Source organism: Brachyhypopomus gauderio, chromosome 2 (genome assembly GCF_052324685.1).
Source record: "Brachyhypopomus gauderio isolate BG-103 chromosome 2, BGAUD_0.2, whole genome shotgun sequence".
Lineage (NCBI taxonomy): Eukaryota > Metazoa > Chordata > Actinopteri > Gymnotiformes > Hypopomidae > Brachyhypopomus > Brachyhypopomus gauderio.
Window position 1 is genome coordinate 12,200,169 of NC_135212.1, and position 12,112 is coordinate 12,212,280.

Consider the following 12,112-nt stretch of genomic DNA (forward strand, 5'->3'; position numbering starts at 1 on the left):
AATTTGAATCAAAACAAAATTCAATTTGGCATCAACCAAACACCATTAGTTCATCACAATTTGGTATTTATGCAAATGTGCAGAAATTTTGTTGTAACAGGTATCCTGCTTACCTTGTTTTATGCCGGCATGGATGAACCAAAGGTTTTTAGACAACGTGCACCTGGATTCCCCTCCAAGAACGTCGGGATCACCAATTGTTGAGGGCTGACCACGTTCCCACCACTTCAGCCCAGCGTGTTCGTTTGATTGTAGGAGAAAACAGGAGCCACCAGCCAAATTGTTGCAATGCTATCAAAAGGCTTTATTAAAAACAGAGATATATATCGGGAGAATCTCAGAGACACCAACACTACCTGTGCATCAGAGAATTCTCAATAAGTATGATTAGACGCAGTCATTATATACTGTTTTCTCCACCCCTCCGCTCACCGCTCTTCTATACCTTACATGGTAATGTTATTCAAGCATACCACACTTCTCCTTCTTTTCTGCAACCCCAACACTTTTTCCCAGATGGACTTATGGTCCCTGTCTATGGACTGATGGGTCGGCGAGAGGCCACCATACATGAAGATGCTGTAAATTCATATTTCCCCAACGTCGGCATGATCAGGCCTACACCTTCTGCTTTTTCAATCTCAGTCTACAGTGTGGTTTCGCAACATTCCCTTCCAGGGTTCACAGCTCGGACACCTCTTAAAACAGGTGTTACATTTTACTCCTATATTAAACAGTGATTACATTTTACTTCTATATCAAACAGTGGTTACATTTCACTTCTATATCATGTTAAAAGAATAAGCAAAGTATATGCTATTGCTAAGCAAAAAACCCAAAATCACAACAGGTACTATAACCTGCCTAAAAATCTAGTATTAGTAAACACCCTACAGAAGAATAATTAAGGAAAATATTAAAAACTAATGCTACTAAAGCGGATTAATACTAATATTTCCTCCTTCTCCAAGTGTTAACATATAAAAACAGTGGTGGGGAAAAACAGTGGCCTGCAAGAGCCCGGCCTTGGTCCTCTACACAAGAGGAGAAAATATAATTATATTTTCTATATAATTATATTTTCTCTAGAAACAAACACCACTAGAGAAAGTACACCCTTTTTGGAAGTCATCCTTAAATGAACAGTAAAATTAACCCATTTAATAAAACATACAAAACAGAAAACCCACCAATTAAAACACCTGTGAATGGTGCGCGCTTGGCCTTTTTAAGTGGTCCAGGTACGCCGCTACTCCACTGCGCTTCACATGTTCCAGTCTAGACCAGGGCTATTCAACTGGTGGCCCGCAGGCCAGATCCGGCCCTTTTGTACCGGCCCATCAAATAACGTTCGCCCATATTCACCAATATTGTAAAGCACTGTGAGGGATGTGATCCTGGCTCTTATTAATGTGAAAGCAGACTTTCCTCTTAATGTGAGTAATGTAGAGAAAAAAAAGAAACTCAACATGAATCAAGGGCACAAAGAAATGGACAAATATCCTCCACGCTTTTCTCTGTTTTTAAATGTTATGTAGTTCATCAGCATTACTATACAAGGCAACATCCATCTCAACACTGTCTTTCAGAGCTTCATTGGAGATGGAGCAGCCTTTTGTGTTGGTGCACTCATCAACGTTGGCATAAACAGAACTGTCGACGTTCAGATCCTACATGGAAAATAATTTCATCAGACTTTTTTTTTCAGTCTTTTTAAGATTTTACAGACAAAAATTAAATGGACATTTTCCTTTTAAAGTGAAATATTCCATTGTCACTGAAATGTTCCTTTTAAGCAATTCAGCATTGCTTTACATTTATGGCATTACAACGTTCACAAATGTATTATTATAGCTCATGTAGGACCTGAGAATTTAACCCAATTGTTAAAACAACATTACAGCCAAAGGCATCTGATGATTCTCAAATGACCAGGCCATAGGCACAAGTCCAGGCTTTCATAAAACAAATTATGAAAAGAAAAGGACAATAAACACATGGAGTACAAGGACAACTAATACAAAGCATCCCTTCACACGAGTACATAAACGCGTAACAACAGCAGCATCAACATGAAGGGAAATGCCCGCAATAACCAGCAAGGAAGAGTCCAAACAGATGGAGGCGTATAAATGATGATGGTGAAGGGAGCGTGACAGAAAATAATATTTCATAATGTGACAATATCAGAGTTGTTTTTTTTATTATTTGTATATTATTGGTATAAAAAACTAATTAACCACTCCCACTGGAATTGTTGCTGGTAATTTGATGGACAAAAGTACATTTTACCAATTAAAGACAAGAAAATCTGATTTAAGAAAGTAATTTAATAAATACCATACCTTGATGAATAGGCTTCTTTGCCTAAAGAAACCAGAGTACATCAATTGAAATCACTGTTTCTCATACAGCTCTATATGCATAAATATCTGATCTTTTTCTACATATCAGATGTATTGGAGTTAAAAATCTGAAATGCTGTTTCGAAATGTTCAGAAAAAAGTTTTAAAAATCTTTCAGGAAAAAGAATAAGGAGCCCAATAGACACTTTACATGATCTTGGAGCCAAGGTAGGGGTGGTAAAAACACTCTTACCCTTTAATGAACAATGTGGAGGTGAGTCCAGCTAATAGCAACAGTGCAGCTCCTCCCCATCCCAGAAGATGCCATGTGGTGGTTGAAGACTGAATGAAAGCTGGAACATCTGTAGCAACATATTACGCACTGTATTGAGTTCAGTTATTCACACAAATAATATGCTCTGTTTTTAGCTTATTAACTGCCTGACCAAAACACATCTGGGATTTTCTCTGAAACTGAACTAGCAATCACTTAGTTGCTCAGGAGACAAAATTAAAGAATCTACACCACACTTGTAAAATGTATGTACAGCACCTTGCATCAATCTTAATTTCCCTATGTATGCAGAATAAGCAATGTACCCTCTATCTCATTTCATGTGTCAAGGCATATATAAAAGTTGAATGCTACTTACTAACGTCTATAGTCCTATGACAAATCCTAACCTCAGATAACACATAATGCAAGATTTCAGGGCCATAAAAAAAAACAATACCAAATTGCAAAAACCATAGAGGAAAATGTCATTTTTGCTTTAAGGTTAAAAAACATTTACACATCCTGCCTTCCTAATAATCTCTGGATCACTAACTTACACAAGATATGCAAGAAAATGTGTGAGGTGGAACAGAACGGGTAGGCACGAACAGCCTATTGATGCTTTATCACAGATAATATGGTACATTTACATTGAAAAATAAAACACTTGTGGTACAAAGTCATACAAGAACTGACAAAAACAGCCGACAAGATATACACTTAAAAACAAGAACATAAATAAGACGCACATCTTCTCCTTTAATGCTCTTCAGTTATGGAATAGTCTTCTACCTCCAATCTGAGATGTCTTCTAGCTCCAATCTTTAAATCTAGACTCAACACTCACCTATTTAATCAAGCCTTCAGTTAATGTACTGCAATTGAAGCTGTGCAGGTCAGGGGCCCACCTACAGTGATTGAGTTTTTTGTTAATCTGAGATGCTGATGCTGTCATCCAGTCTGTGACTGTGGTTGTCACATAAGGCTACGCCCCCCTCTCCTAGCTGTCACTCCGGTGTCTCTGTCCCTCGTGTCTGTGTTGTTCCCTGCTCCTTGATCCTGCCCAGCTTGTCTATTTCCCTGGTTTCCGTCTGTCTGCCACGCCCATGTTGTCAGTGTGATCAGCTGTGTCTTGTTAGTTCCGTATTCTTATAGTCCCTGTGTTTCCCTAGCCCCTTGTCGGTGATTGTGTTTCTGCATTTTTTGATTGTGTTCATGTATGTATTCATTCCAGTGCTATTCTGATTCCGTGTTCCCTGCCTCGTGAGTAGGCTACTTCTCGTTTCGTTGCCCAGTCGCCCTGTGTTTTCCGTTTCCTGGTTGTTTCATTTGTTTCCTCGTTCTACCACTGCGTTTCAGTTATGCTGCTAGATAAGCTAGATAGATACGCCTGCTGGAGCCACTAGCTAATCACTAGCACATGTGCTATATACATAAGGATGTTTAGTTGTTTAACCTGTATTTTATATCCTGGTTACATGCTTCTACAAAGACAGTTCCATAAAAGCACCTAGAAGATGGTCTGGCATGCTAGAGTGTATGCATATGTCGTGGATGGATGTGCCAATGCTGCCATGCACGCACACACACACACACACAAAATGGACACAAATTAAGTATTATATCGTGATCGATCGATCACCAGTGGTTGGCACCAGAGCGAACTAGTAACTCACTGAATCATAGATATGGATCAGAGGTAAATAAACTAGATTTTTTTTCGCCGTGAGAAATTGGATGTGTGGCATGAGAGTCAAATGCGTGTCTCTCACGCTGAATGCATGAGAGTTGACAACCCTGCCAGTTGTTACACTACAGCCCCGAACCCCTCCCTTCGTGTGTGTGTGAATGTAGTCCATGTCTTTATATGTACGTCCGCGGGTGTGGCTGGGTGTGTGTGCGTTCACTGGTCTCAATGTGTTTCACGCGGTGCTTGTTAGGCTACGTGTATTTAGTGTGTGTGTTCGTAGTGTTTGTTGCTCATCTTTAACGTGATCTGTGTGTATTGTTTAGTGTGAGAACTGTTGCCTGTCTGACTGTAGTTTCAACACGCTGTGAGTGTTTACTGTTTGAGCTATCTCAACTGTTTTGACACGCTGTGAGCGTGTCCTGTGTCGTTTAAATAAAACGTAGCCTTTCTGTGAACGCACCTCGTCTTCGTATCCTCGACTCCCTCGCACCCGTCACACCAGTATATTAGCTTAACCCATCACCCTGTCCGTTATTCTCTTCTTATTATCCCTGCCCAAATCTGCAGCATGTCACATTTCACCTCAGCACTATTCAGAAACCCCCAGGGACTGCAGAAAAGTGTTCTCTCCATGTATACATAATACAAAAGATGCTCCTACATCAATATATTATCTTTTAAATATTTTATGAATTTTCCATTTAAATGCCATTGATAAAAATGGTTATATGAATAATTACGTTATAAACACAATATTTATCCTTTACCATGCTCTTGTATTTCCAGTAGAACTGTGGATGAGTTCTGCTTTCCAAAGGCATTCTGAGCCTCACAAAAATAGAGACCCACTTTGTCACTGGTCAGGCTGAGAGTGAGATTAGTTTGTGTTGTGTTGACTTCGTACACATTCCCTTCCCGTTCATGGAACCAGCGCAAATGAGTCACTGCAGGATCTGCAGTAGTGGAACATAGCAGAGTTGTGTTTGTGCCCTTATGGAGGGGTCCCGGGGGGTCCACTTCAATCATAACCTTTGGAGGAACTGAAAGAGGGTTGGTGTGAAAACACATGAGAATGAATGAAATAACCTATGACAAGCTGAGAGGTCTCCAAATTCCTTAAACAACAAAAAGATACTATGCAGAACTAGAACATTTGAAAAAAACAAAACAGTAACATTAAACATGATTAACTCACATAGAACGGTGATCATGGCGGTGCTCTCAGAGACACTGCTGCCTGCTGTCTGCACAAAGTAGTCCACAGTGCATTTTATCCTTTGTTCATGATAGTCATGTGAGGAGACAAATCTCAACACAGAAGACAATGTGAAGGCACCATCAGACTGTTCTTCCATAGTCTCTGTGATGTTTCCCAGCAAAGGTACCCATGTCAGGTTAGGAGGATGTAGGGGACAGGGAACCATAGCTGTACAAATGAGCTCCACCACTGCCCCCTCATTTACTGACACGTCCACATGGGACAGGATGGGTTCTGGGAGAGAGTCTGGTTCATAAGAACAGATATTATTAGTTAATGTAGGCTTCAAATGTTCTAGCAGTCAACTCAAATGGACTCACTGATCACATCACCCAGGTGCAGACGTGGACATTCCAGTATGAGAAAGTAAAACTCCTTCCCAGGATTTTACTCAAGCTTGCTGTATTTTCTAATTAGTACCTGTACCACTACCATTTGCTAATTGTATATTTCTCATGTCGTAGTAAGATTTGTGAAAAGCTCAAGTTATTTGACAAGTAATAGACATTAATGGTATAGTTTACCTTTAACATTTATGAAGACTGATTTTTTAAAGGTGTATTTGAAGCCAGTCTCCAGTCTAAAGAAATAGTTGTCAGATAATGGGGAACTAATGTTGTAAAAAACAGATGTGCAGTTTTTCTGGGTCAGGTCCCCCAGGATTTTTCCATTAAGTCTGTTGACCTTCTGAGAGGAGTTGAAAACATCAACGCTATCTGTAAACCACGGTGACCCTTTCCTCCAAACACCAGTTACCGGTAGCTTCAATTTCTCTTCTTGGGATTCAGGAATGCTAAAGTGGCATGGGATGAGAACACAGGAGCCATTCAACACTTCCAACATGGATGGCATCTCAATGGTGTAGCTACACTCAACACCTGCAGCAAGCAAGCACATACAAACACAGATTTGAACCTCACAAGAAAGAATATTTGATGATATGAAGGGTACATAATTGTGATGAAACAGCACTTTAAATTTCTATTCAATAATCTTTTTATTAGTTTTAAATACATTTATCAATAAGGTAAAATCACACATAATATCTTAAGTTGCCATTTTCTCCACAGAGGTTCTAATGGTCAGTAGATCACTCACTGGTGATTACAGTCAAGCCCAACAGGAACTTGGCTAGAGGCATGTCGCTCAGCACACAGTCTGCAAATACATCAACAAAACTTTATTTTGTTAATCATAGTCCTCAAGGCACATTGCTCTGTACATTGTAGAATGTTTCCTGCTGTAAAACACTTAACTCAGTAAGGTGGTGTTAATGATCAGATTAGACAGACTTAACCCAGTAATGTGGGGCAGTCATGGCCTGGTGGTAGGGAACTGGTCTTGTGACCGGAGGGTCTTGGGTTCGATTCCCAGACCTGAGGCCATGACTGAGGTTTCCTTAAGCAAGGCACCTAACACCAACTGCTCCCCGGGTGCCGAGCTAGGGCTGCCCACCGCTCTGGGCACGTGTGATCCACAGCCCCTTAGTGTGTGTGTGTGTGTGTTTGTTCTAACTGCACAGATGGGTAAAAAGCGGAGGACAAATTTCGTTTGCGGTGAAAAAATCACAATTGACAAAATATGGCACATTTGATAATCAGATTAGATACGCTTAACTCAGTAAGCTGATGTTAATGATCAGAGTAGACACCCTTAACTCAGTAAGGTGGTGTTAATGATAAGTGTAACTATCTGCGTAGCGCAGAACAGGGAGGTGGACACAAACGCTGAGGAGAGCGAGATTTATTCAAGGACATTCCAAAGGCAGAGTCGAGATAGCAGGCAGGGGTCATAACGGGCAGGCAATCCGGACATGAAATACGTACAGACATGACTTAAACAAAACTAGTAGGACTCACGGACAAGGTAGGAACACACAGTAGTCACGGGAAAACAACGAGGTTTGTAGCAGGAACACGATGAACATGAACGCACGAGAGAATGCACAAACTAACAGCATGAACAAAACAACCAATAACTAGACCTGGGAGACACAGGGACTAATATACACAGAACTAACTGGGAACAGGTGAGAACAATGACGACAGGGGCATGGCAGACAATAGGGAATTATCAAAATAAACGAGCAAGGCGGGACAAACGGGCAAGGAACACAGACACGAGGGAACCCAGCGTGACAGCTAGGAGAGGTGGCGTAGCCATACGTGACAATAAGATTAGACACATTTAACTCAGTACGTGGTGTTAACTCAGTAAGATGATGTCAATGATCAGGGGTGGGTTTCCCGATAACAAACGATCTTAGAAAGTTACGAACAACGTAACTTTAAGAACGACGTAACATTAAGAACGCGAAATTTACGAGTGTTTCCCAAAAGCCTTCATAGTCTCCAAATTTACAAACGAGTTCTAAGTAGTTCTTAGTTGACTCCGCCTCTGCACTTGAAAAGCTCCGCTAGTCGAAAACTGAACCACCGATTTACATACATTTTTTCATTATTACAACGCAAAAGTATCATTAGCAAAATGACAATCATAAAAACTAACAACTAATAAGTGTTGAAATTTCAAGTATAAGAAAAAAATGAGTAGAACATAAATTATTACCTATGCAATTCTGACCAATCGTAGGCTTTTATCAAGGCTATAAATAGGGCACACAATTAACCTTTCACACGTTATTCAAACCCATAGCAAACAAGCTGAGAAAATGAAACTTTCTGTCGAGTGAACTGAGCCAAAAACAAAAGTACAGCCTACTGTTTTCAATAGCTCGAGGAAGTTCCTCAAATAAAAAAAAAAACAAAAAAAATGGGACGATATTGCCAAGAATATCAGTGCATGTAGTGGAATTAAGAGATCAGGCATGGCATGTGGCATGACTTCTGTAGTCAAGTCAAAAATAAGGGGACAGAACTCAGAAAGGAAAAGGGTTAAGACTGGTGGAGGTCAAATGTCCACAAGTGTCCTTACTGTTGAAGAGGAACAGGCACTGGGGATACTGGGCCCCACAGCTGCTGAAGGGATACCAGGGGATTTGATACAAGAGTATATAGCTTCAGAGTTGATACCCCCTGTCAGCTAATACATGGCCACCATCAAATGCACCGTCCCTAGCCATCTGACACACTCCAGAATTGGCCCAGATAAAGGAGTCATGAGTACTCCCAGGCCACTTGGCCACAATGTCCGTAAGGAGGCCTTGGTGGTTGTATATTACTTGTATATTCAAAGCAGAGAAGCCTTTACAGCAGATGTAGATGTAGGCTGGGAATGTGTATGGGGATCAGAGTGACGTGTTTTATTTTATTTTAAATTTTTTGGCTGCATGGCGAAGCAATGCTTTAGTAACCAGTGTTGGGTAAGTTACTTTAAAAAAGTAATTTGTTACAGTTACAAGTTACCTTGTTTAAAATTGTAGTGTAACTTTTCTGATTACTTTCGAAAAAGTAATGTAACTAATTACTTTTGGATTACTTTTTGATTACTTTAAGGTTTAAATGAGTATTGACCCATGATCAACATTTAATTTTTGAGAACTGACAGTGTGAAACTTAAGAGTATGAAGCTGAGAGGGAATTGCTGACAGGCAATCACAGGAGGTCCACAAGAAGAGATGCCTGCACCAGGCATGTAAGATTCTCAGACTACTGTCATCGGGCCATACTCTTTTCTGCTCCTCCCCCAGGCTCTACCATTTTCACAGTTTGCAGACTAACACAAGCAGGTTCAGAAACCACTTCTTTCCCACAGCGGTCACCTTATTGAACTCTTCCCAAAGATCATTCTTTCCTTCTCTATCCATACCTTACCATCCACACAAAATCTGTTAAGTGTTCCTCTTCAATCCACGTCTGTATAGCCCTATCTACAGTGGTATAGGATAATCTGTATATTATCTGTATGATTCCATCTGTATTTATCACATATATTTTTCTTTGCCCTGTGCATTGTACTGCCATAACTACATTACACACACACGCGTTTTCCTAGGTAATTTATCTACTCTGCACATATCTATTAACCATCTTTACTTACACTAGCTGTAACTAACTGCATTGTATCTCTAAATACTGCATTCTATACAATCTGCACGTGTTGCACTTGATTAGATACCAAACTGTATTTCATTACTTCATACAAATTTCATTTAAATGTATTGCTTGTCGAACGGTAGGTCTGAGATAGGTCCAGTGATACCAATTGGGTAGGCTATGTCGTGTCATAGACATCGACAAACGTTTTTCCAACACTAAACAGTCATAAATATTCATTTGATACCGTCTGTCATTGTCTATAATAGTCATGTATGATTCCAACGAATACCTGTTTAGGACTTTAAACAGCTAATTTGGTTAGCCTGTAAAAGCTAGCATGCTAAAGGACAAACACATTCAAGTGAATGGTAGTAGCTAGCCCAGCAGGTAGCTAACTATGGAAACCACTTGTGTGTGTGTGTGTGTGTGTGTGTGTGTGTGTGTGTGTGTGTGTGAGACGGTCAGCATACCCTGCTGTTAGCTCGCTTACAACCTCAATACTGGTTGCCTTCTAGGGTTGCCACCTGTCCCGGTTATCCCGGAACTATCCCGGTTTTCACCTCGCTGTCCCGGTTTTCCCGGGCTGTCCCAGTTTGTCTCGGTTTTCCTTCTTTTTAATAATCGGTCCCGGCAAAAAAAAAAAAATCATTTAATGTCCCGGTTTTCACTAAGTTAGTTCAAACGACTATTTAGACTATTTATTAAATATTTCGCAAAGGTTTTTGTTTATATTTTAAAAATGTAACTAAAATTGTAATTCTTAATTTTTCCAGAAGTAACTGTAACTGAATTACATATTTTCTCATTGTAACTGTAACAAAGTCAGGAGCAAGCCGAAGGAAAATTTGCATTTTCAAGGTGGCAATATAAACATTATTTAAGAAAATACTTGAAGTTCCTGAATGTCTACCAGACTGGGTATTTGATTTATTTAATTAAGAATGGAGGTTTTATTGTTAAGTTTACTTTTGTTGTGAACAAACCAGAGAATTTAATTTAATTTGATAGATGTAAATGCACCTTATATAGTGTAACTGTTTACTTGTGCTTTTTTTTTTCTTTTTAAGGATTTTATCCTGCATTGGTCTGTTGATGTGCAATAAATGTCAAAAGTTAAACACCTTTCTGATCTACTCATTTCAACTGACTGTGAAAACTGCTTTTACAAAAAATCCTTATTCATTGGCATGTAACTTTTTTTTTACTGTAATGCAAATAGTTACTTTCCCTGGTAACGAGTTACTTTTATTGTAGATTAATTCAGTTACTAACTCAGTTACTTTTTTGAACAAGTAGTGAGTAACTATAACTAAAAACTTTTTAAAGTAACATTCCCAACACTGGTAAAGTGGTATTAATGATCAGGCACACTTAACTCAGTAAGGTGGTATTAATGATCAGATTAGACACATTTAACTCAGTAAGGTGGTGTTAATTATCAGATTAAAAACGAGTTAAGTCCAGGATTATTCATTTGATCACCATGTTCCAAATGGCTCAGAACGCTCTAGAAAGTGACACTGCTGCTGATTCTAAAGCTACATATAAATTGTAAATATAGAATAAGAAAATAATGAAACTCACTCTGATCTCCAAAAGGCACTTTTAAAATATTTTCAACTATGTTTAAACTATTTGAACTTCCATCCAATTATTTTCATAGTTCAGTAGTGCTGGACAATTCATCAGGACATTGCTGATGATGATTCTTGCAGTACAACATGCATAAGTTAGGGGCAGATGGCATGTAGAAGATTTGATTCGTTGGTGTGAACTGCAAACGAGAGAAAATAGGAAGGATGAAATGAAGACAGAGGCGAGAAAAATGACAGTAACGTTTGAGGAAGCGAGAGGCCTGTGGAAATCGATGTATCTATTATTCATAGTGTAAAAATGAAATAACTACAAGCAGTGAACGGTCAGCAAAGCCAAAGTCTAAGTGCTTGTTAAAGCAGACCGGATGTGGCGACCAAAGAGCACCGACACAGCGACTAGAACAAGGAGTTAAAGGCAGAACAGCATGCAGGATCTGGAACCAGTGGACAATATGCAGACCTAGAGGCATAAATAGCCCTGTAAAGCATGGGAGACAGGTGAAAGCAATACACCAATTAACCGGAGATGATGAGGTGTGAAGGGTTTGTGACGATGCAGATGTGGAAGTGAATGTGTCCCTGGAGCTGAGGGGCACCCAGTGACAACATCATTTCAAGATAAACCCCTTGTCCTGTATCTACAAAAAAAAATAATAATAATCAAAACTACCACAATATCAAGACATTCTTGCTTCAAACTCAACTGAAAGCATCTAGTCTGTACATCTAAAGCAGACCTGTTAAAGATATAACACTGGCGGTTAATATTGGCTGATGTTTGGAGTTTTTTGCCCTTACGTGAAGGAAGGAATTAATAAATGAATTATGTAATTATTTAATTGGCTAGCTATACAAATTCTTTAACATAATTACAGTAATATCTTAATTGGTTACACACTAAATCTGTCAAAATTGATATCAACATACAAATTTTATTGTGCACTATTTA

General features: G+C 39.3%; 1 protein-coding gene across 1 annotated transcript; it reads right to left on the bottom strand.

Moving 5' to 3' along the window:
- Positions 1-286: 286 nt before the first annotated feature.
- On the bottom strand, positions 287-11,349 carry LOC143508774 (myelin-associated glycoprotein-like). The gene is made up of 8 exons (XM_076997407.1): positions 11,153-11,349; positions 6,669-6,728; positions 6,095-6,448; positions 5,508-5,816; positions 5,080-5,352; positions 2,599-2,707; positions 2,346-2,367; positions 287-1,670 (listed from the first exon to the last, which is right to left on the bottom strand). Exons 2-8 carry the CDS (start codon positions 6,709-6,711, stop codon positions 1,524-1,526), a joined length of 1,257 nt encoding a protein of 418 aa, XP_076853522.1. The 5' UTR covers positions 6,712-6,728; positions 11,153-11,349; the 3' UTR covers positions 287-1,523.
- Between the last annotated feature and the right edge of the window lie 763 nt (positions 11,350-12,112).